Source organism: Candidozyma pseudohaemuli (assembly GCF_003013735.1).
Source record: "Candidozyma pseudohaemuli strain B12108 chromosome Unknown scaffold00016, whole genome shotgun sequence".
NCBI lineage: Eukaryota > Fungi > Ascomycota > Pichiomycetes > Serinales > Metschnikowiaceae > Candidozyma > Candidozyma pseudohaemuli.
This window is the reverse complement of record NW_020194450.1, coordinates 211,483-236,150: the sequence shown is the minus strand read 5'-3', so window position 1 is coordinate 236,150 and position 24,668 is coordinate 211,483. Positions and strand designations below refer to the sequence as shown.

Genomic DNA, 24,668 nt, shown 5'->3' with positions numbered 1-24,668 from the left:
AGGACCCCCCACCCTACATCCCACATCCTCACCGTCGCGCATCAACATCACCTACTACTGATCTGGGGAATGGCAGAAATGGAACCACCGGCGCAACTCCAGCGCACACGTGACTCGTGGGACGCCATGATCCAGGCGACGCCGCAAAACGGCGACGTGTGGCTGGTGATTCCCCGTTTTTTCTGGGAGCAAGTCTGTTCCACAGAAGCTGCCTCACTTGAAGAACTAGCCCAAAAGGTCGGTCGTTTGGATACCTCGCTGCTCGTGGACGAACACGGGGCCATGACGGCGGAAGACGAAAGCACGTGCTTGGCGGTGAAACCGGAGCTTTTCCACAGCTTGGCCCAGGTTTTCGGCGTCAACGGTGCTCCTGTGGCTCGAGCGATGATTGTGGACGAAAACGGCGTGCTGATCGAACGCGTACCTCCGCTTTTCGTGCTCCACGTCTTGGCCAAGGAGGCTAGTCCGCGTGCCCGGCCTTCTCAGGTGTTTTCGCTCTCGCTGGCCAGCACTTTTCAGCAGCTCCACGATACCGTCAGATCGCATGTCTACAAGAACCCACGGGCGGTGGCGCCGCTCCGGTTGTGGTTTATTGAGAACGAGGCGGCCCGCAACATGGCGTCGCAGATCTCCGTGGCGGCGTTCATCGACGCTCCGGCGAGAAAGTCCATCGTGACTCCGAACTTGTACGGCAGCACGCTAAGAAGCCAGGGCATTGAGGCGTCGAAGCTCCACTTGGTGGTGGAGCCGGCCGAACGGAAGACGTTCCTTGTTGACTCGTACTTGGCCAGCCACTCTGTGCTTGACTACGACGTCGTCACCTCTCTGGGAGGCCATTGCGGTCTCTCCAACTTGGGCAACACCTGCTACATGAACTCGGCGCTCCAGTGCCTCACCCACATCCCGGAACTCAACTACTATTTTTTCTTTGACTTGTACCAGCGCGAGTTGAACACCAACAACCCGTTGGGCTACAAGGGCGATGTGGCTGTGGCCTTTTCCAGTCTATTGCATAAGCTCTACGGCTCTGGCAGTCCGTCGGCTGTGACTCCGCGTGAGTTCAAGTACACTGTGGGACGGCACTCGTCTATTTTCCATGGTTTCCAGCAACAGGACTCTCAGGAGTTTGTTTCCTGGCTTTTGGATGCCCTTCATGAAGATTTAAACAGAATTCACCAAAAGCCATACTGCGAGAAGCCCGAGCTCAAGGACGAGGACGTCAACAACCCAGAGGCCATTAGAGAGTTGGCCGTTACCTGCTGGGATCAGTACAAAAAGAGAAACGATTCCGTCATTGTCGATTTGTTCACAGGCATGTACCAGTCCACGTTGGTCTGCCCCACATGCAACAAGGAATCCATGACTTTCGACCCTTTCAACGACTTGACGCTTCCTTTGCCCGTCAACAAAAAATGGTACCACGAGCTCATCATCGTCGACCTCTCGGGAGACCATGCTGCCTCCGGAAGACAGCCACTCTCGAGGTTGGAAGTTGAACTCAACAAGTCCTCCAACTTTGACGATTTGATCAACTACATCAGCAGCTTTTTGCATGTACCGGCCGAGCATCTCTTTTTGTTCGAGCTCTTCTCGAACTTCTTTTATAGAGACTTCCAGGAGAACAGTGCCGCTTCAAAGTTTTACCCCATCAACGAGCTCATCAACGAAAAGGATATCGTTGTGGCCTACATCATCCCACATAATCCCGAAACCGATGTGATTGTGCCTGTGCTCAATACTGTTCGTGAGGAAGATTCCTCGTACGACATAGCAGACCCATTTGGCATTCCTCTCTTTGTTACCTTGAACAAGGAAACTGATGTCTTTAGTTTTGGAACTGTCAGAGAGAAGCTTGAGCAGACTGTGAAGCTCCTCACGAACGCTGATATGGAAGCAAGTTATAAAGAGATCAAGGGTGACTGCAATGGCTCTCGCTTCAAAGCTGACAGCTTTCCATTAATTCAAAGAGAGCAAAGGGCATCTGCTGATCTCAACATGGCTGACGCGGATGCGGAAGTGCAACCAACAGATGAAGATTACGACTCTGATATCTCGTTGGCCCATCCACAAATTGGTGCCGATTTCGGCTTCACAATCAAATACTACGAGGAAGATGGCACCCGCCATGTCAACACGCGTGGTCCAAGAAGGTACCAGCCAGGTATGAGAATGCGCTATCAGCTGCAGCTTCTGGAGGAAAGTGACCCCAATAGACGTCCGCTTCACATTCCTCAAGGCAGACCTTCCTTCTTCAAGTTACCATTGTTGGCAGAAAAGCTTCCTGAGCTCAAGCGCAAGTACTATCATTACCCTGAGTATGCTGCAGAAATGCAAAGGATTGAAACCACCAAAAATGAGACTTCTGAGGAATCGAATTTCGCTGAGCCGGAGCCCATCTCGATTTTGCACAACAGGCAAGAATCTGTGGAGGCAACGGGAGGAAGTGACGCCAATGATAGAGCTCAGCTGGACGAGGATGAAGATAGCGATACAAACTACGAAGACATCGAACCTTTAGGCCAGGATTCGCTCAGACCACCGATCCTTCCCCCATTGCCATCAAGCGAATCTGACCACGAGGCAAACAGCGTGGACTGCAGCCCTCATCATGAGGATAGAGCCGAGGAGGCTGTCAAGCAAGAAAAGGTTAAACCTCTTTTAGTCAACAGCAAAACCACTCTCGTCTGCGAGTGGGACTCAGAAGTGTTTGACCGTTTCTTCAAAGACCGTGACCACCAGGCCTGGGAGGAATTGTCATATATCCCTAATCCTGTTTTGGAAGACAACAAACGGAAATTGGCGATGCAGCAAAAATCGACTGTCTCCCTCTACGACTGTCTCAGGAACTTCAGCACCCCAGAAGTCTTGGGTGAACAGGACTTGTGGTACTGCCCTCGCTGTAAAGACCACAAGCGTGCCACGAAAACCATTCAGATCTGGTCTACCGGAGATATCTTGACTATCCACTTGAAGAGATTTTCTTCTGCCAGAGCCTTCAGCGACAAAATCAACATGGTTGTCGACTTCCCCATTGAAGGTTTGGAGATGAACAAGTTTGTCCAGAACGGAACGGGTGAACCTCTCATATACGACTTGGTCGCTGTCGATAATCACTACGGTGGTTTGGGAGGTGGTCATTACACGGCCTACGCCAAAAACTTCAGAGATCAAAAGTGGTACTACTTCAACGACAGTGGAGTCAATGAGGTGAAGGATCCCCGTGAATGCATCAAGGGAGCTGCCTATCTTTTATTCTATAAAAAACGCAAGCTGTCCGCATTTGCCGGCGGTCAGTCCGTGGAGCAGCTTTTGAATGAAGGTCGCCATTCTTTCGAGGCTAAATTGCAAAACTTGAAGGAGCAGCTGGTAGCTATCGGACAGCAAGTCGAACTCTTTAATCAAGCCCGAGACGAGATAATGCAGCGTGCCGAAGCTGAAAGGCAAGCAGCTGCTGAACAGCAGCAAGAAGCGAATGATGAAGCGATCACTTCCAGCTCCGATGAGGATGACCTCTACGCTGACGCCAGCACCAAAGGTCCAAGAAAAGTGAGGCCAACTTTGGTGCTGCCTGGCAACACTGATTTTGAAAATCTGCGCAAGCAGCGCTTGCTCTCAAAAGGAGCCGACCTGCCTCGGTCTGTCAACATCAACCATGACTATTCGTCATCCGTTTCCAACCTTGCCAGCCCCATTGGGTCGAGCGGCGAGGTCGAGCTGCCCTCCAAGGAGGATAACACATAGCAGGCGTAAACAGCTAATCGAAAAAAAGCCTGAATTAATTAAGCTGCTCTTTCGTAGGCCAAACTGATAGCCTTCCGCAAGGTGTCTAGCGTGACATTGGCGCCACCGCCGGCAATACTAACATGCTTTAGGTTCTTTTTGGATGCAACAATGTTGATTTTGCTTTCACAGCTCGCCTCCTCGGCTTCGCCTTCCAAATCAGCCAAAAGGGCAACCTGGCCGGCAGCGTCGTCAATCTCGACCAAGCCGAAACTAGACGAAGTGGCCAACTCGTCCTCGTTCAATTGCAAAGGCGTAGCAATCTCTTTATTGGAATCAATGCAAAAAGTGCTGGACAGCTGGTCCAAATGGCCAAAATTGCCTCTAGAGCGAACAGGCACTCTAACGTTGGGATCGACGCCCGAGTCAGCAAGGTAGATCCTGGGAAGCGAGACGTTCTTCAAGGCGTTTATTAGAGCATGGCTCACCACATCGAAAAGCGGTCCGTCTCTGGAAAACACCTTGATGTGGGCGTAGAGAGCAAACTTGTGCTGTTTTTTGCTGACGTTGACGGTCGAAAACAACGTCAGAATCTCGTCCTCGCTCAACGACTTGTCGTCTGGGTAGATGATGGACACCTCTCCAGAAGCCTCGTCCTTGATTTCGTAACCTGGTTTGATGTCCAACGACAGGTACGGAAGGATCCGCAGGTGGTAGACGAAATTGTACAATTTTTGCAGGAGAATCTGCTCCTCGTCACTAGGAGCACCCTGTCTTCCTCTGGCAACCTCCACCACAGGATACACCGAGGTGTACTTTGACGATTCCGGCTCAGCAGCTGCAAAGTCCTCGTCCAGGTTGTTCACTTCGCTTATACCCAAAGTGATGCCGCAGAAAACATGACAGCCGCCGTGTTTCACCACAGAAGAGCCCACAACGGCGTCTGTGCTGACGTTTCCCAAGTTACCTTGAGAAGCCACAACCTGGCGAAATTCTGTGAATTCACGCAACGAGGGTCTCAAGCCCTGGGACAAGTGTCTTTGGAGCGTGAGCTCCGGGGATATTCTCGCCAACACCGAAGGCGGAAACACAATCAGCTGTTCGGAAGCCATTAAGGAAGAAGATGTAGCTGAGAAGAGGTGTATGCGATGGGTGTAGGGTCACGTGTGAGGATTCTGGAGGGGACGCTTTTGGGTGTCCAACGCTTGTGGGGGCTGTTTTGGAAACGATTTGGGGTGTTTGTGGAAGAGGTTGTTGGAATTTGTTTCTGGGTGGGATTTGGCCGGATTCTGGTGGGTTGATTTGATGGTGATGGTAGGCTCGATGGCTGCGAAAAGTTGACAAAGTACGAGATGGACTGGTAGATGAGCAGGAGCCGGGGATCGAAATGGTGATAGATTACTTTTTACTTTTTTCCTTCTATTGTTTCGTTCTTTTGGTATCCTCGCCTCTTTGACTTTGTCTAAATTGCTTACCCATGTTGGTCTCATCTTCCTTCTGAAAGGGTATAGTCAAGCGATGAACAAATAGTCCATACTTGGTGCCGCAAGTCACATAATCGAGGGGTCTTGTTGGATTTTGAAATTTAAAACACTGAGGTTATTTTTCTGGTTTGCTGTAAATGAAATTGACTATGAAGGTCAGTGAACCTAGGACAGAAATGGAAAGCAGAGTGTTCCAAAATACATGCAATCCTACTTTTCTTTCTACTTTTCTTTGCAATAAAACCTTAAAAGTTCCATTTCTTTCAATCCCTAATTTACTGTACTTCAAGCTTTCAAAGCTCCTTCTACGGCTAGTTTATCCTTTTGCATTCCTATTTATCTCCTCGTCGCCATCCCCTTAAACCAGAAGATACTTGAAGATGTTCTCCTGCGTGAGCTTGCTGTTGTCGTGAATGGGCTCCTTGGACTTCCCTACAACGTGGTGATCCAGTCTTCTCAAATCCTTCAAACTGCCAGGAATGGATGGTGGAGCACTAGCCTTTGTGATATCCTTGCAAGTCTTCTTCTTGCGTGACCGTACGATCTGCCACTCACCGGATTCCAAAAAATCTTCATTTTCAATTAGGAAATTCTGGTTTACGCTGGTGCTTGTTGCTTCTTCTGTAGCGGTACTTTCTAGCGAATTCTGGTCAGTCCTTTCAGGTGACTTCTGGTCTGGAAGCTTCGAGGCTGAAAACTCCAAAAAAGAGTTTGTTTGCTTGGGGCTTTCACAATCGAAAAACTCGTCGTTGCTTGAACTGTCTGACTGCTTGTCCAATTGAACAGAAGGTAATTGTGTTGCAGTTGGAAGCGGAGGCTTCGTTGATGTTTCGGAACGCAGCAAAAGGTAGAGTGGCCCAAGTAGCCAATTCTCCAAGTTTTCAGGAAATGAAGCAATTCTTCTGAAAATGCTGAGGACGAATCCCTTGCGCTTTTGCTCGGCTGCCTTCATGGCATTTATGTTGGTGGAAAGGCGGAAGAACGTAGAAAGTCTGCTCATGGTTTGTATTAGTGGTGGGTGATGAAATACAAGGTAGAGAGGAAGTGTCGTATTTATGCTTCGTAGTATTCTACGGTGAATGACCAGGGGGTAGTTTTTGTTGAAGAAGGAAAGTGTAGCGCTGGACTTGCCTTTTCCCAAGGAATGGCGTTTCCCTCTCTGGACAAATTAACTTAGATAAGTGTTAACAAGAGCTCGAAGAAACCACAACCATTGAAATGACAAAAGTGTTCTTACCATTAGAAGCAATGCAACGGGAGTCAGTCTCATCACTCTGGATAAATTTGCTCATAGAGTGTACCGATGGATTCGACGGTATATCCGAATTAGTGCATTTATGATTAGTGGAAAAGAAGAAGGTCAATCACGATAAAATCAGCTATTCGCTTGGCTGACTCCATGGTAGAACTAGAATTGGAGTTGCAGGCTTCCCACTTTGATAGTCCCCCTTAGCGCATACCCCAAGCACCATCACTCAAGCTACTACACAAGATGTAAATTCTCTTACTCATCCAGTGATTCTCTTCCAAATCCCAAGCATTCATCATCTTTAAAAATCCATCATCTCTTCTTCTTCCAAATTGAAGCCTTGAAACCACCAAAGCCCGGGCTCCTCGTCTCAGAAACATCTACATTACAGAAGCCATCGCTTTAACCCCAGCACGCCCCCTTTTCCCCAAAACAAGCTTCCCACCGAAACCTCCAACCCAGAAAACACCCCAAACGCCGAGAAGTTCCTACTTTTCTCGGTCAGTCGATTTTTCAGCCGGTGCTGGGCTCACGGGAATTTGCAACTGTATGGTGCATACGCAGAATACCCAGAAATTTGCTGAGCCTCCCACCAAACACCGACTGATGAAGGAATCAAAAAAAAAAAGCAAAGGCCAAAGTAATAATTAAAGAACATAAAAGAAGACAATCAAAGTAATCGCAGGATCCAACTTGGGCCCAGAAAATAGCCCCCAAAAGCCGAATCCATTAACCCTACTAGGCAGTGGTAACGGTCTCTGGCAACCGACGCATGCACCAAACAGGAAAAACTACCCTGCCGTTTAGCCGCCAGATCACCGGGTGACTCACCTCCCATGGGCTAACTAAACGATATGAAGAGAATAGAAAAGGATAAAATAGAGATTGTAATAAGAAAAAAAAGAAAATTAAAGTAACCAAAACCACCACCCCAGAAAACCAGCAACAGATCCAAACCCTTCAGTCCCAGAACCCTATCTTCACCTCCCGATCCCTATTGTACCTTATCTACCGAAGAGGCCCAATCACAACGGGGCTCATTGTCCCCACCTTCCATGTTCCCGCGCCGGATGGCCGTTGACCACCTCGGCTCATGTGAAGACACGGCTGACACGTGGAGATCTGGGGATTTTTCAAAACACCATTTTTCCAACCCATTTTGCTGTTGCTTCCAGTGGAAATCGTCCTCGTGGTGCTGGCTGATAAGGAACGAGCACAATACCGGTGTGCAGCGGCCCCGCCAGATCCTTATCAGCGGCCCAGACGGCCCAGAAAATAAAGTGAAATTTTTTCAAAATTTGCCTAGTTTCGCTAAGATCCCCCGACATGGCACCTTTTAAAAAGCTCCATGGCCCCCGCCTTTTATCAACCCACCTTCCCTTCGCCCTCAAAGCCTTATCTATCACTCTGACTAAAGACCCGCAGCGATTGGACGATTTCGACGCTGGTACTGCACATAACCACCAGGTGCCCGCGGGCAGCTGCACTGCAAACAATGGTGCGCCCGTAACTATGACGCCTCCATATGCCTGCTTGACACCAAAAGTCTCTCTAGCATGCTTCTCGGTTCTGCGCGAGCAGCACGGCTTTTTAAACATGCAATTTCTCAACCTCCGCCTTTTTTTTTTTTTTTTTTTTTCTTCTTTCTCCTGTAAACCCACTTTGCCATGGACACAGACCTCTCTCCGCCCAAGGTCTACGCCTACGACGAAGTGCCAGAAAACAAGTCCTGGGCCGCAGCCCTCCCTGTGGCCAAAGGCTTGTACAACCCAGAATATGAAAAAGACGCCTGTGGTGTTGGTTTCACCTGCCACCTCAAGGGCTCTGCTTCCCACAAAATCGTCAGCGACGCCAGAAACCTCCTCTGCAACATGACCCACCGAGGCGGTGAGTTGAACCCCAAGGACGGAGACGGTGCTGGTTTGATGCTGTCGCTTCCACACAAGTTCTTGCAAAGAGAGTTCAAGTACCACTGCGACGTGGACTTGCCGCCATTGGGCCAGTACGGTACCGGTAACGTTTTCTTCAAGAAGGACGAGGCCGTGTACGAGAAGTCCCGTAACACTTTTGAAAATATCGCTTCTTCGCTTGGTCTCCGGGTTTTGGGCTGGAGAGCCGTTCCTCACGATTCGTCCATTTTGGGCCCCGCCTCTCTCTCCAGGGAGCCCTTGATTTTGCAGCCAGCGGTGGTGCTTGCGGACGTTTACGGAACAGAGGTGTCGGACGAGGAGTTTGAAAAATTGCACAAGAAGGACTTTGAAAAGAAGTTGTTCATTTTGCGCAAGCAGCTGTCCCACACCATTGGGCTCCACAACTGGTTCTACATCTGCTCGCTCAATGCCAAAACCATAGTCTACAAGGGCCAATTGGCGCCCAACCAGGTGTACGCCTACTACTACGATTTGGCCAATGCCGAGTTCGAGGCCCATTTTGCCCTTGTTCACTCCCGTTTCTCCACAAACACTTTCCCTTCGTGGGACAGAGCGCAGCCGTTGAGAATGGCAGCTCACAATGGTGAAATCAACACCTTGAGAGGAAACAAGAACTGGATGCGAGCCAAGGAGGGCGTGATGCGTTCGGAGTTGTTTGGCGAGGAATTGGAAAAATTGTACCCGATCATCGAGGAGGGCGGTTCCGACTCGGCGGCCTTTGATAATGTGTTGGAGTTGTTGGTGATCAACGGCGTGCTCTCCTTGCCTGAGGCCGTCATGACCATGATTCCCGAGGCCTGGCAGAACGACAAGAACATCGACATGAAGAAAAAGGCTTTTTATGAATGGGCCGCTTGTCTCATGGAACCCTGGGACGGTCCTGCCTTGTTCACCTTTGCCGACGACAGGTACTGTGGTGCCAACTTGGACAGAAACGGTTTGAGACCGTGCAGATACTACATCACCGACGACGACAGGATCATCTGTGCGTCGGAGGTGGGTGTGATTGACATTGAGCCGGAGAAGGTGTTGCAGAAAGGCCGTTTGCAGCCAGGCAGAATGTTGCTTGTGGATACCAAGGAAGGAAGAGTGGTGGACGACCGTGAATTGAAGCAGTCTGTGGCGTCCCGGTTCGACTTCAAATCGTGGGTTTCCGCCAACATGATCACGCTTGACGACCTCAATGCCAAGTTGACCGACAGGGAGATTGACCTTGAGCACCAGATCGAGGAGACTGCTGGAAACATCACCGTGCAAACAGACCCCCGTTTGGTGGCATTCGGCTACTCCCACGAGCAGATCTTGAACATTCTTCTGCCTATGGCCGAGGGCAAGGAAGCTCTTGGATCCATGGGTAACGATGCCGCTTTGGCCTGTGTTTCTGAACAACCCCGTTTGTTGTACGAGTACTTCCGCCAGTTGTTTGCCCAAGTCACAAACCCTCCCATTGACCCGATCAGAGAGGAGATTGTCATGTCGTTGGAGTGCTACGTGGGACCCCAAGGCAATCTTTTGGAAATGAAGCCCGACCAGTGCAACCGTTTGTTGTTGAAGTCGCCAGTTCTCTCCACGGGCGAGCTCAATGCCATCCGGAACATCGAAAAAGTCTACCCCAAGTGGTCCATCACCACCATCGACATCACCTTCGACAAGACCGAGGGCATCCAGGGCTACATCAACAAAATCTCGGAAATCTGCCAGGACGCCTCCAAGGCCATTGCCGACGACCGCAAAATCATCATTTTGTCTGATAGAGCCACCTCGTTCGACAGAGTGCCCATTTCTGCCTTGATCGCTACCGGTGCTGTGCACCACCATTTGGTCAGACAGAAGCAGCGTTCCAAGGTGGCCATTCTTTTGGAAACTGCTGAAGCCAGAGAGGTGCACCATGCTTGTTGTTTGGTGGGCTACGGTGCCGACGGTATTAATCCATATTTGGCGATCGAGACGTTGATCCGGATGAAGAACGAGGGCTTGTTGAAGAAGCAGTTTTCCGACGAGCAGCTTGTCAAGAACTACAAGTACGCCGTGGACGCTGGTATTTTGAAGGTCATGTCCAAGATGGGTATTTCCACCTTGGCGTGCTACAAGGGTGCCCAGATCTTCGAGGCGCTTGGTATTGATAATTCGGTCATTGATCGTTGTTTCGCCGGCACGGCGTCCAGAATCAAGGGTATCACTTTCGAGTACATTGCCCAGGACGCCTTTTCGCTTCACGAAAGAGGATACCCTACCAGGGAGACTGTCAAGCCTGTGGCGCTTCCAGAAACCGGCGAGTACAACTGGAGAGACGGCGGAGAAAAGCACGTTAACGACCCTGCTGCCATTGCCTCGATGCAAGACGCCGTCAGAAACAAAAACGAAAAAGCCTACGACGCCTACTGCAAGAAGGAGTACGAGGCCATCAAGAACTGTACGCTCAGAGGGCTTTTGGACTTTGACTATGAGGGTGCAAAACCAGTCCCAATCGACCAGGTCGAGCCCTGGACGGAAATCGTTCGTCGTTTTTTCACCGGCGCCATGTCGTACGGCTCCATTTCCATGGAGGCCCACTCCACGCTTGCCGTTGCCATGAACAGATTGGGTGGAAAGTCCAACACCGGAGAAGGTGGTGAGGATTCCGCCAGGTCCCAGGTCAACGCCAACGGCGACACGATGCGGTCAGCCATCAAGCAAATTGCGTCTGGTCGTTTTGGTGTGACGTCCTATTATTTGGCGGACGCCGACGAGTTGCAGATTAAAATGGCCCAGGGTGCCAAACCTGGAGAAGGTGGAGAGTTGCCAGGCCACAAGGTTTCAGAGCTGATTGCCAAAACAAGACACTCGACGCCCGGCGTGGGTTTAATTTCGCCTCCGCCCCACCACGATATCTACTCGATCGAGGACTTGAAGCAGTTGTTGTACGACTTGAAGTGCCTGAACCCCAGAGCGAGAACATCGGTCAAATTGGTTTCTGAAGTTGGCGTGGGCATTGTCGCTGCCGGTGTGGCCAAGGCCGGCTCGGAAAATATTCTTGTTTCTGGCGGTGACGGTGGCACTGGTGCTGCCAAATGGACGTCCATCAAGTACGCTGGATTACCCTGGGAATTGGGTCTTGCCGAATCCCACCAAACTCTCGTTTTGAACGACCTCAGAGGCCGTGTGATTTTGCAGACGGACGGCCAGATCAAAACAGGCCGTGACATCGCCATTGCGTGCTTGCTAGGTGCTGAAGAATGGGGTTTTGCAACCACTCCGTTGATCGCCATGGGCTGTATTTTCATGCGCCGTTGTGAGCTCAATGTGTGTCCCGTGGGCATTGCCACCCAGGATCCAGAGCTTAGAAAGAAGTTCCAGGGCACTCCAGAACATGTCATCAACTTCTTCTACTACATGGCGCAGGAGTTGAGATCGTACATGGCCAAGTTGGGATTCCGGACCATCAACGAGATGGTGGGCCGTACGGAGGTGTTGAAGGTCAGAGACGACTTGAGAAACACCAAAAACGCCAATATCGACTTGCTGCCTATCTTGACGCCAGCCCACACTATCAGACCCGGTGTGGATACCTACTGCGTGAGAAAGCAGGACCACCGTTTGCACGTCAGAATCGACAACAAGTTGATTGACGAGTCCGAGGTGACGTTGGAGAAGGGCTTGCCTGTGACCATCGACTGCAATGTCGTCAATACTGACCGTTCCTTGGGTACCACCTTGTCGTACAGAGTCTCCAAGACGTTTGGTGAGCAAGGCTTGCCTCACGATACTATCCACGTTAACGTCAAGGGTTCTGCCGGCCAGTCGTTCGGTGCCTTTTTGGCGCCTGGGATCACGTTGGAGCTTGAAGGTGATGCCAACGACTACATCGGTAAAGGTCTCTCTGGAGGCCGAATTATCGTGTATCCACCTGCTGGATCGAAGTTCAAGGCGGAGGACCAGATTATCGCCGGTAACACGGCCTTTTTCGGTGCCACGTCCGGTGCTGCTTTTATCCGTGGTGTAGCTGCCGAGAGATTTGCCGTTAGGAATTCTGGGGCCACCATTGTGGCTGAAGGAACTGGAGATCACGGATGTGAGTACATGTCTGGCGGCCGTGTGGTGATTTTGGGCTCTACGGGCCGGAATTTCGCCGCTGGTATGTGTGGTGGTATTGCCTATGTTTTGGACATGGCTCAGGATTTCAACCAGAAGGTGAATGGTCAGACGGTGGAGCTTTCCAGCGTCACAGAGCCTTCGGAAATCGCCTTCTTGAGAGGCTTGATCGAGGACCACCGCCACTACACCGGTTCGGAAGTGGCTGGCCAGATTTTGAACGACTTCAACCGGATCTTGTCCCGTTTCGTCAAGGTCTTGCCTCACGACTACAAGAAGGTGCTTGAGCAGGAGAAGCAGAAGCAGGCGGAGGCCAAGAAGAACGAGTTGAACAGCTTCATGAAGAACATCAAGGAGGACCCCGACTGTGACGCTACTAATGGTGAGGCTGCCAAAATCAAGCATGGCCATGTTCACCGTGCTACAGCCGCCAAGGCCGGATCCAAGGAACCCAAGGTGTTGGATCTCGAGGACACCATCACCAACCCGGAAACGGAAAAGAAGGCCGTGGCCCAGTTGGACAAGCTCCGTGGGTTCATGAAGTACAAGAGGAGAAACGAAAAGTACAGAGACGCCAAGGCCAGAACCAAGGACTGGAACGAAATGACGTCCCGGTTGACCAAGGACGAGCTCAAGCACGAAACCGCCCGTTGCATGGACTGCGGTGTGCCCTTCTGTACTTCTGATACTGGATGTCCTATTTCCAATGTCATTCCCAAGTGGAACGAGTTGGTGTTCAAGGACAGATGGTACGACGCCTTGCAGCGGTTGATGATGACCAACAACTTCCCTGAATTCACGGGCAGAATCTGCCCTGCTCCTTGTAACGGTGCCTGTGTTTTGGGCATCAACGAGGACCCTGTGAACATCAAGTCTGTGGAATGTGCCATTATCGACCACGGATTCGAACAAGGCTGGATTAAACCAGAGCCTCCAACCCACAGAACCGGCATGTCTGTTGCTGTGATTGGCTCGGGTCCTGCTGGATTGTCTGCAGCTGACCAGTTGAACAAGGCAGGCCACAAGGTGACGGTTTATGAAAGAGCAGACAGACCGGGTGGATTGTTGATGTACGGTATTCCCAACATGAAGTTGGACAAGCGTCTTGTCAAGAGAAGAACGGATCTTTTGGCTGCGGAAGGTATTGAATTTATTTGCAACACCGCCGTGGGCGACGACATTTCTGTGGAGCAGTTGCAGTCGTCCAACGACGCTGTGATTTTTGCCGTTGGCTCCACCATCCCTAGGGACTTGAACATCCCCGGCAGAGACCTCCAGAACATCGACTTTGCCATGAAGCTCTTGCACTCCAACACCAAGGCGCTTTTGGACAATACTCTCGAGGAAATCCGCAAGCAGGTTTCTGGAAAAGACGTTATCGTCATTGGAGGCGGAGACACCGGTAACGACTGTTTGGGTACTTCCACCAGACACGGCGCCAAGTCCGTCACCAACTTTGAGTTGTTGCCTACTCCTCCAGATGCCAGACCAAAAGACAACCCATGGCCTCAATGGCCTCGTGTTTTTAGAGTCGACTACGGACACTCGGAGGTGGCTGCTCATTACGGCAAGGACCCCAGAGAGTACTCTATTCTCTCGAAGGAGTTTGTCGATGACGGTGAAGGAAACGTCAAGGGCATCAAGACCGTCAGAGTCGAGTGGAAGCGTTCTGACTCTGGCGCCTGGCAGATGGCCGAGGTGCCTGGATCCGAGCAGTTTTTTGCAGCCGACATTGTGCTTTTGTCGATGGGTTTCCTTGGTCCTGAAACCGACAAGCTTTCGGTGGACAAGACCAAGCGAGGCACCATTTCCACGGCCGACCCTAGTGGTTACCGTGTGTCCGGCCAGGAGAACCTTTTCGCTGCCGGCGACTGTAGGAGAGGCCAGTCGTTGGTGGTCTGGGGTATCCAGGAAGGCCGCCAGTGTGCTCGTGAGGTGGATAATTATCTTATGGGTGCTACGAGGTTGCCAGGAAACGGCGCTGTGGAGCAGAGAAACTTCAAGTTGTTGGAGGAGCTTGCGGAGAAGGTCTGAGCGGCTTGAGGTTGAAGTATATAGCCCGGCTGGGCAGTTTCGGCTGGGCACTTTTGATTTAGAATACATATTGGATAAGTGGGAGGTGTAGGTGGAGAGAGTTGGAGGGTACAATTGGATGGGTGTGTTCGAAGGTTTCTGTGATGCAGCTAAACATGTTGTATTGTTCTACTTGCTGTATAGTTGTAGATAAAGATGGCTGTACATGTTGTATGGATTCAATTCGAAGAATGGCCAGTTTAGTTTAATGATGAGATACAGCTTGTGATGTTATCACCGTTATTGCACGATTCTATGTTGGTGTTGGCGAGTTTCAATGGTTGGGCAGCTTAAAATTAATTACTAGCCTCTTCAGGCGTCAAAAGTACCTTTTGAAGCTTCTGGTGAGGGCCATCTCCAATGATGCTTCTGAAGAAACAGTCCAAATATTCTGCCAGAGTTGACGTGCACCATACTTACTAATTGTATTCAATGGTGGTTATTTTTTTTTTTTCATAGTTGGTTTCTCTTCATTTGAGTAGAAAAGACCATCTCTATAGAAACAACCTTCAATACGATCTGATGTTTCTCAATTTCACGAGACAGGTCAGTTTCCGAACGTCTTATTGTGATTATCAACCGATAGGATATATCTGTCACACGGCCTTCTTCAACTGACGTTTCAGAAGGGGCGAAAGGGTGTGATGATGTTCATGACTTGATTCATGCGATTCATCTGTCTACTCTCTGAAAGATTTGGTCACCTCTGAGCCTCCGTTTCCCAGATGACGTCAGACACTGGAGCTGTCCGAAACCTATGAGTCTCCAATAACTGGCATCTCCAGTAATACCAGCACGCTCTTTCAAAACACTCAAACTCTCCAATCATCAAGAACAGCACCCAAATTCTCCAATGATCAAAACCAGCACCTCAGCTAATTGAAGACAATTCAACTGTCGCTTCAATTGCAACCATCAAAAACTCAACCTCCCATCAACCACCTTACAACATCTACATCCCCACCAATCTCTCACCAACCTCCCTAGACTCAAAACCCCAACGGCTGCAAAACCACTTTTGATGTTTTCCGCTTTCGGCGGCCCGCAGAGAGGCTGAAGGGTGTTTACGAGTGTGTGTTTTGCCTAAAAAGCTTATTGGCGAGGTCTCCATATACGGAAGTCCGACGCAGCGTGCTCGAAGCCTCCTTCATTGTACGATTTTTCAACAATGGAAAACGAGTCAGTTTTAGGCATCGTCAGGGAAGCAAAACAGAATGCGTTTAGAGCGGCTTGCGGAGCGTTTTTGTTATTGTTTGTGCGAGGCCTTTATTAGTTAGTTCGTTGACTCGGTCTAGCGCTCTACATATTCGTCAAGGTCTCGAAGAGGAAGGCACAACAGTTCTAGATGCCATGGCCCCTGGAAATAAAAAGTGATCATGGAAGGATTTGGACAATTAAAATAAATTAAAGAAAAAGAGCAAAGTGAAGACTGATAATTTGCAGCCATTACGGTGGCTTCCATGTGTGGTTAAGCCCACACGCAACATCCTTTAAATCAGCAAATTCAATCAGATTTGTTTCACAAAACCGTCTCCCAAACCCTATCCTACACTTTTCAGATCACCATTCCTACATACCCATCGGTATTACCTCACGTGGGCTTAAAGCATCACCTCTAATTTGTCAAAATCGACAACCTTTTGATCCGTCACTACTGGCACCAAAGAAGGTCATTCTACACATTCTGCACCGCCTCATTAACCTGAAACACCTTCTGAAACAATAAAGAGAACAGGGCCCAATTGTTGCGAGGGAGGAACGTTTCTTACCCGTTGTAGGGGAAAGAACAATCGGGACGGCCGCCCAGGTGGTGCTTCTAAAAATAGAACCACCGATGGACGCACGCAGGCCCGAGAAAAGCAGGGAAAAAACCTGCCACACTACAAGGGCCTTGCGAGAGTATGGCCAAATCACATCGGGATCAAAAAAAGGACCCATTTTTCGTCGTCATTCACTCCAAAAGTTGCCTTCCAACAGTGGGTGATGGAAGAGTGCATAATTACGGACAATGCACACAGGCCTGCCCTCGGAAGTCGCATTGTTGTAGTGGACCGTACTGCACACAGCGCGAAGCCATGCTCGGCCGCTGCATTAGCACGACGCCGTCGCCGAATCAGGATATGTTATTGGCAGCGTCACTTTCGCCCGAGGGCAGATAAGCAGGAAACTTGAACCATCCCTACAACCTTGAGGGTCCATGAAGGTCGAATATTCCTTGGTGTAAGGGTGTGTCACCTGACGCTATACCCAAAGGGTAATCGATGCCAGCCTCTTCACCCAAAAATTCCCCAATCGAACACCTCCTAAATTCTATGAAATCCCAAATTACAAAATCCTCTTATTTTCTGTTCCAGTGGAGCTCCGTTGCGGCGCAGATCAGACAAATGCCCCTTTTTGTTGGTTGCGGTTTCTCGGCAGTTGTAGGACAGGGCGGCTGGCTGTCGATAAATTGAGGCATTTGCGCAAACACAAGAATGAAGGCGCAGCTCCGGGAGAACCTGGGGTAAATGGCTTTGAAAAAATAAAAAGATTACGAGTGATAAGAGGAAAGTCACTGGCCGGTTTCAGCAGGATCCTTGTTTCATCCCTGGTTTCATGCTGAAACCTAGTCGCCGTTTAGGTGGTGGGGCATGAGACGCTGAAAAATGTGGATAACCTCAATACCAGCTTTCTCCTTGAAGCTCTTTCCGCTCCTTCACTCCTCAACTCCTTCTACTCCTTCTCACTTCCGCTCTCCTTATCTATGGGGCTTGCTCCGTTTGCAGCCATATTATTGTGGCTTGACCTCGGGGTTTTGGGTCCTTCGCATTGCCTTATGGAGCTATCAAATAAGCTTTGAATAAGCCATACAGAGCTAGCCAAAAAGCCCTTCATAAAACGTAAAGCCAGGGCCTCGGTTAGACACACTTTTGCGTTAATCGCTCGACTATAGCCGCCAGGTTGGTCTTGGAATCACAAAATCAGCCTGCCACTTGCTCCCTGGTCCTGTCTATGCCGTGTCGTTTAACTGAGACACCGCCTCGCGGACACACTACTACTATTTTCCATACTTTCTGTTTTCTGATTCTTTATGCCTATCATGCCTTTTATTCTTGCTTTGCTATTAATTAATGGGTGTCCAGAGGAACCCCCGGAAATGGGCCCACCTGCGTAAGCGGGGCTGTCGCCCAAGCCTGCCCTCGGAAGACACTGCTTCTTTTTTTTTTTTGTTGTATTTGTTACCCTCGGAAGTCCCTCCTCCCGCATACGCACACAATCCGCTCGTGAGCTCTCCATAGTTGCATCTGCAGTTGCATGCTGAGTGTTTTTCTCCCCTCCTGCCCGGAACTCGCCCCACAAGTATAAATAGGATCCATGCCCGCCTCACTTTAGCCTTCTCTTTTTCTCGATTACAACCCGTGTTTCTGCTTGTCCCTCGCTATGCAATTCAAGTCCTTGTTTGCTGTGGCTGCCCTCTCCGTGTTCGCCGTCGCCAATAGTATGTTTTCCTTCCTTTGATTTCTCGTCTCCTGACGGTCACAACCACTACAATTATCGAAAAGGCCGATGCCTTTATAAGGATGATCGAATCAGTGCTCCTTAATCACCACATCGTATATCCAAAATAGCCACCCTGAGCCCCTTCAGCCGACCCCTTCAGCCCAGTCAAAATTCCAGATCAATCGCCGTTTCCGACCGCCCAGCCTGGGCGGATGTGGCCCTCGGTGGATCCGGGTGCTCGCCTGCCTAATGCGGACGTAATTGATGCGTTTGTTTTGGTGCGATGCACACGCACACGCAGACGCCCTGCGCCTAATCAGCACCTTCTCGGATGCTTTTTTTTCCGGCTGATTGATCCGCCTTCCGTTATGGGAGCCAGGTAAATACAGATCGCCGACCCGACAGATTTTTCTCCAAACACACAATGGTGGGTCCTCCCTGCACACAAACCGCCAGCGGCCGCCCTCCCTTGTTCAGACTGCCCAGGAAATCAAGAAAAACGCCCCTTTAGGCAATTGTACTAACCGCCAGACTCTACTTTGACCACCGCTACCCCTTCGGTCTCCAGCGGCTGTTCTTTCAGTGACTTCACCGCCACCGAAAACGGCCAGGTCCAGTCCGTCCAGGCCTGTGCCACCGCCGTGGGTGACGTTTTCATCTCCGGCTCCAACATCGACCAGATCGACTTGACCGGTGTCCGTGAATTCTACGGTGACTTGAAGATCAACGGCACCAAGGCCACCGTCTTCAACGCCCCAGACTTGCAATTGGTTTCTGGTGAGTTGTCCGTGTCCCAGTCCACTCTTTTGGGTACCGCCAACTTGGCCCAGTTGACCACCGTCGGTACTTTGAACTTTGACGGTTTGCCATCTTTGGAGAAGACCGGCTTGGCTTCCGGTATCACCTCTGCCGAGTCCATCACCATCTCCAACACTGGTTTGCACTCTCTTGACGGTATCAACGTCTACAAGTTGAAGGTTTTCGACGTGAACAACAACGCCGACATTGAGTCCATCGACTCGGCTTTGCAGTCCGTCACTGACCTTTTGCAAATTAACTACAACGCCGACAAGGTCGAGGTTGTCTTGGACGAGTTGACCTCTGCCAACGACGTTGTGTTTGAGAAGATTTCTTCTCTTTCCACCGCTAACTTGACCTCCATCAACGGTTCTCTCTCCATCTCCAAGAACAGCTTCGACAGCTTCGAGTTCAAGGAGCTTACTCAGATTGGCAAGTCTCTCTCTATCAACGAGAACGACGAGTTGGAGGAGTTTGACTTCCCTAAGTTGAAGTCTATTGGTGGTGCTTTGAACATCCTCGACAACGAGAAGCTCAAGTCTTTCTCCTACTTCCCTAAGTTGGAGACCATTGGCGGCTCTGTCAACATTGACGGTGACTTTGACAACGGAACTTTCCCAGAGATCAACAGAATCTCTGGTGGTTTCAACCTTTCCACTTCCGGTGACTTGTCTTGTGACGACTTCACCAAGTTGAACTCCAACGGTGACGTCAGAGGTGACAAGTTCTACTGTCGTGGTGCTTCTTCCACCGTTTCTTCTTCTTCTTCCAAGAGCGGTAACTCTAACGGTGAGTCCACCTCTTCTGGTGGTTCTGGTTCCGGTTCCGGTTCTGGCTCCGACTCCACCTCCACTTCTTCTGGCTCCAGCGCCGCTGGCATTGCTGGTGTTTCCACCTCCTTGGTTCTTTTGGTCACCTTCGTTTTGGCCTTCTCCGGCGTGGGTGTTGCCATGTACTAAGAGCTAGAGCATTGATTATTACTGCGTGGATGTGACATTAAAAAACCTGCTGCTCTGACAGCCTCTGGCTGCAGCTTTGCGGCCCCTAATATTTGTTCTTCTTTCGCCTGCTTATGTTTCGTTTCGTGGTACTTCCAACTTTGTTGTTACGAACACGCTTTAATATAGTCCATCGCGTTATCGTCTGTAGAAATATGAAAACTATGAAGACAAGTGTAGGAGATAAAAGGATGATGTTTTACGAGCAGTTGTGGCATTCCTTCCTTGAAAGTTATGGGGTGTGTTTCAGATTATGCGGTTTGATAATATTAAGCGAGGGTGCGTTGGTTTCGGCTACTGGATAGCTGCGGCGGTTTCATGTTTCCACACATGTTTCAGAGTTTCATAGTTTCCATACATGTTTCAGAGTATGTATGAAGCTGATTCCAGGAATTCCCGTATCAAGCGTGCCTCGTGGTACCAGTCCGAATCCGGAATACCCTAACAATGGCTCCGATGCAGCTTTAAGGTTTACACGCATTAACCAACGGCTATACTGCTTCAACTTCAAGAAACGGTTTCATGAGACGTTAGACATCAAACAGGTTGCATTTCTGTAGATGAAATATCATAACCAGAATCACACTGCCCGACTTGGTTTGGCCTCTTTGCCGACCTAGATGCAAGAAGAGCCGAGATGGCGAAATACCTCGTCAAACCCATCACAAAACAGCCGCATCTTGCTACATTTAATATTTTCTTTTTTTCTCACACCAACAACTCAATGTCTTCAAGAAACCAATTCAGAAAAAACATTGGCTCCGTCGGACCTATCGGTGAACCGTTCCTCAACGGTGTTCCCCATTTCGGCGGTAACTTCACCATTCCCTTTGCTCTTTGCGACAAGGATGAATACTTGCTTTGGCTTTTCCATGTCATCGGCCAGATTAGGTCCCAATACGGCCCCCATATTACCAAATACATCGTGGAATACATCCATGGCAACGACGTTTTGGAGGAATTGCCAATAGACCTCGCAGAACAAATCATGATCCGTAATTTGGCCAAAACTTTGATCAGAGTCATCCTTGCCTATGGCGTTTGTATTATCTACAACCAGCAGTACTGTGACCTCGCCCTCGGGCCCTTGGACTGTTTGAGAAAGTTTCACCAGAACTTCTGCAAGTACGAGCTTTCGGATGTCGAGGAGTGGTTCAGCAATTGGGCTGTGATTATGACGAAGTTGCGTGCTGAGGGCGAAATCGAGGTTTATGAATTTTCCAAGCAAATCAATGGCTTCACCGATGAGGAATTGGAGCTTTTCGACAACATGTCTACTGGCTTGTACGATAAGAAGGGACTCATTCGTCGTTACTTCCAGGGCCTTGATTCTGACGTTCTTGATCTTTATCCAAGAGCTGCTGCGTTCCTTTTGAAGGACAGACAGCCAATTCTTTTCGAAAAAGCCATTGACTTGTCTTGGTTCCTCAGCAAGCCATTGAGCGAGGCCGTGGGTCCAGAGGAGGACTTTTGAAGGCAACTGGAGTCGTCTATACGATAATATGAGCAAATGAACAAATGATACAATTGAAACATGTAAGAGAGGAGAGCTGAAACGTGCTTCTTTTGGGTGTAGGTATTTCGATGAGTCTGCAACTCATCACCCCGTGCTGCAGTAATGAGCAGTATCAGGGTAAGACAGGCTTGATATTATAATAATCCAGACCTCTAACATTGGAATCTGCTTCGACAAGTAATTCTTTGAAGAACATAATTATTCTTACGGTGTGGATCATGGGGGACATTTTGGAGAGGCAGTTTTCGAGATCAACAAAATGATCTCGCAGATCCCACAAACCCAATTGCTGAAAAACGCTAGTATTTGAGCTCCACGCTACCAATTGCCTCCATCGGTGCTGTTTCAGACATGTTTCAGAATATTCTGGTCGATGCGCAGTAGTTTATAATTATGCACCCCAGGAAGCTGAAAATTCCCCCGCATACTTTTTAACAATCAGGGGTTGATTGTCTCAGAAGGCTTGAGGAACTATCTGAAGAAAAATTTATTCAATTGAGACGCACAATTATCAAATTTTCCCTGAAGTACTTACAGTAGATGTACCATCTAGAATTGGTAGGCATCTCAGACAGTAGACCTCTCATTTTCTGAAACATCCATAATGCCTAGAGACTTTAAATAAGCAACCGGGGACATATACCGAAGGGTATTCTCCTCATGCAATATACAATTCCATTATACGATAAAATTCGCCTATATAAGGACCACGTTCCCCTGAAATCTTCCCCAATGATTCAGTCTTCCATCTTACACGAGTCAGAATATATAGGCAGCGTCTCCACATTCGGTGAGCCGTTCCTCAACGCCGTTCCAGGATTTGGTGAAAACTTCACCATACCTTTCGCCCTCGGCAGCAAGGATGAATACTTACTCTGGCTTTTCCATTTTATGGGTCAACTAAAAACCCAGTATGGCGAGAATGTTGCCAGGTATGTTGTGGAGTATATCAATGGCGACGACCTTGCATTGCACACTTTGCCAGCTGACGAAGAAGAAAAAGAAAAAATCTTCGCTTTGGCCAGCTCCGTCGTTTATAGCACCCTCGGTTACGGTGTTTGCATGGTTTATAACATGAAATACTGTGACACTTCAATGAGGCCGATGAACTGTTTGAGAAAGTTTCATCAGGAGTTTTGCAAGTACAAGCTTGAGGATCTTGAAGAGTGGTTCGGTAACTGGGCGTATGTGTTGCAGACATTACGGGATGAAGATCAAAATGAGGCTTACAAATTTGCTCTAGAGCTCAATGGGTTTACTGCCGAGGAAGTGGAACTCATGAAGGAGATTCAGGCTAACAATGACGAAAAAAGAGAACTTATTGCCCGTTATTTGGAAAACAGTGGTTCTGACTATATCGATCTTTCGAAAAGAGCGTATGATGTCAATTCAAAACTTGGAAGTCCTCCACTCCACAAGAAGGCGGTTGACGGTTCGTGGTTTCTCAGTAAGCCCAAGAGATTGGCGCTGGCGCCATAGTGGGACATTGGAGATATGTTTTTTGAAGAATATATGGGTGTTTTGTTAATTAATGAACAATGGAGAAGGCAGCAAAACTATTCATTTGAGTAGATTTGTGTTTTAATGGTTTATGAATAATAGAATGTAGAAATTCTATTAACTTGAGGAGATTGAAAAGCAATTGGCGTTTACCTTTAGATCTGGTTGAATCGAATCTATATTCCACCTGTATTGGTATGAAACACTCAGGTTACGAATTTCATAAGTATAATTCTCGACGAATGGCAAACCATAACGCAAAAATCATAGTTTCTTAAATTTTATTAAAATCTGAGTCTCCTCTCATCTTCCTCTACTATCCTAATCCTAGTAGTCTCCTTTTCCTGTCTCAACCAATGTATCTCACCATCCACTGCCCTCTTTCTTCACCACAAAAATCCCCAGAACCAATGAAAATCAACTACCCCCAAAAACAATAACCCTTCAATTTTTTCTTAACCACCGTCCAGACCGATCCAGAAAAACCGGGTCGACTCCCCCTTGGCGACCTGCACACAGCACCAAGATATCCTACGAAATCCCTCCTGACGGGTTATCAACACTTTTTACTCTCATGAAGCTTTCCACATTTGCCGTTGTCGGCGCTTCTGTGCTATCTGTCCATGCAGCCGCTGAAAAGCGTGATCCCAAGAATGTCGCTGCTTTAGATGAACTTCTTCAGGCTTATGAGAATGACCACCACAATGAAAAGAGGAAAAATGTCGCCTCTTTAGAAGACCTTCAACAGGCTTACGATGAAGATCACCAGAATGCAAAGAGAAAGAACGTTGCTGGTTTGGACGACCTTCGCCAGGCTTACGCTGAGGACCATCCGATCGAAAAGAGAAAGAACGTTGCTGCTTTGGAAGAGCTCTTGCAGGCTTACAAGGAGGACCATAAGAAGCAAAAGAGGAAGAATGTTGCTGCTTTAGAGGAGCTTTTTGCAGCTTACAAAGAAGACCATCCAAATGAGAAGAGAAAGAACACTTTCAACGTGGCTCATTTGGAGGAGCTTCTTCAGAAACATAAAAACGAAAAGAGAAAGAACACCTTCAACTTGGCCCACTTGGAGCACCTCCTTCAAGAGGCACAAGAGTCTGCAGAGAACGGTAAGAGAGACGCCCGCAGAGTGGTGAACCCCAAACTGTTCTTTGAGCTGAAGAACCATGAAAAGCGCTCCCAGAACGTCATCACCTTCCTGGGTCCTTTGGTGGAGAACGTGCTCACCCAAGTCAGGGACGTGTCTGTCATTGCTGGATACTTGAGAGACCTGGAGTCGCTCTTGGACCAGTTGCACAAGGCTCCATTTGCCGTGATTATTGCTCCTACTGACCACGCTTTGGCCAATAAGTTGAACGGCCACAAGCCATGGGAATTCCCAAGAGACCCTGAGAACGAAGAGGACGCCGAGAAGAACATCAGTGATTTCGTCAAGGCCCACTTGGTCAAGTTCGAGGGTGATTTTGAGGAGATCGACAGCGAGGTCAGTCTTCATTCGTTGAGCGGCCAGAAGGTCGTCATTCGCCACGACGCTGCCACTGACGCTTTCAGCGTGAAGCTGGGCGATAAGTGGGTTGATGTCTTGGCCGTCTACCACGCCGACGATGGTGCCGTTTTGGTTATTGACGATGTCTTTGTCAAGCCATGAGTGCGGAAGACCAACTTAGAGGCTCAGCCGTCTGCGGCTGCCGAGGCTTTACCAAAGCCACGAAATGACGAATTTACGAGAAGATAAGGTGCACCTCGAAAACCCCAGATTCTGGGTGTACCTCAAGGAAGAAGAGTGAATTAACGGCTTGCTCAGCGTGGTATTATTTTGCTGCAACGCCGGAGGGAGACCTGAGGATG

The 24,668-nt window shown here is 49.1% G+C and overlaps 8 protein-coding genes across 8 annotated transcripts; 6 read left to right on the top strand and 2 right to left on the bottom strand.

Moving 5' to 3' along the window:
- Positions 1-102: 102 nt before the first annotated feature.
- On the top strand, positions 103-3,741 carry C7M61_004674 (putative ubiquitin-specific protease; the record flags this gene model as incomplete). Its single annotated transcript, XM_024859991.1, has 1 exon — positions 103-3,741. A coding segment is annotated over one exon (3,639 nt), but the record flags the coding sequence as incomplete, so codon positions are not given.
- Positions 3,742-3,779: 38 nt separating this feature from the next.
- Positions 3,780-4,832, bottom strand: C7M61_004673 (exosome non-catalytic core subunit; the record flags this gene model as incomplete). The annotated part of the gene is made up of 1 exon (XM_024859990.1): positions 3,780-4,832. The coding sequence occupies one exon, from the start codon at positions 4,830-4,832 to the stop codon at positions 3,780-3,782; it is 1,053 nt and encodes a 350-aa protein (XP_024711942.1).
- Positions 4,833-5,562: 730 nt separating this feature from the next.
- Positions 5,563-6,204, bottom strand: C7M61_004672 (uncharacterized protein; the record flags this gene model as incomplete). Its single annotated transcript, XM_024859989.1, has 1 exon — positions 5,563-6,204. One exon carries the CDS (start codon positions 6,202-6,204, stop codon positions 5,563-5,565), a length of 642 nt encoding a protein of 213 aa, XP_024711941.1.
- Positions 6,205-8,120: 1,916 nt separating this feature from the next.
- GLT1 (glutamate synthase (NADH)) lies at positions 8,121-14,489 on the top strand (the record flags this gene model as incomplete). Its single annotated transcript, XM_024859988.1, has 1 exon — positions 8,121-14,489. One exon carries the CDS (start codon positions 8,121-8,123, stop codon positions 14,487-14,489), a length of 6,369 nt encoding a protein of 2,122 aa, XP_024711940.1.
- Positions 14,490-17,948: 3,459 nt separating this feature from the next.
- ECM33 (Ecm33p) lies at positions 17,949-19,765 on the top strand (the record flags this gene model as incomplete). The annotated part of the gene is made up of 2 exons (XM_024859987.1): positions 17,949-18,006; positions 18,540-19,765. The coding sequence occupies 2 exons, from the start codon at positions 17,949-17,951 to the stop codon at positions 19,763-19,765; spliced, it is 1,284 nt and encodes a 427-aa protein (XP_024711939.1).
- Positions 19,766-20,528: 763 nt separating this feature from the next.
- Positions 20,529-21,278, top strand: C7M61_004669 (uncharacterized protein; the record flags this gene model as incomplete). The annotated part of the gene is made up of 1 exon (XM_024859986.1): positions 20,529-21,278. The coding sequence occupies one exon, from the start codon at positions 20,529-20,531 to the stop codon at positions 21,276-21,278; it is 750 nt and encodes a 249-aa protein (XP_024711938.1).
- A 774-nt stretch (positions 21,279-22,052) lies between these two features.
- C7M61_004668 (uncharacterized protein) lies at positions 22,053-22,799 on the top strand (the record flags this gene model as incomplete). Its single annotated transcript, XM_024859985.1, has 1 exon — positions 22,053-22,799. The coding sequence occupies one exon, from the start codon at positions 22,053-22,055 to the stop codon at positions 22,797-22,799; it is 747 nt and encodes a 248-aa protein (XP_024711937.1).
- A 595-nt stretch (positions 22,800-23,394) lies between these two features.
- Positions 23,395-24,468, top strand: C7M61_004667 (uncharacterized protein; the record flags this gene model as incomplete). Its single annotated transcript, XM_024859984.1, has 1 exon — positions 23,395-24,468. The coding sequence occupies one exon, from the start codon at positions 23,395-23,397 to the stop codon at positions 24,466-24,468; it is 1,074 nt and encodes a 357-aa protein (XP_024711936.1).
- Positions 24,469-24,668: the final 200 nt, after the last annotated feature.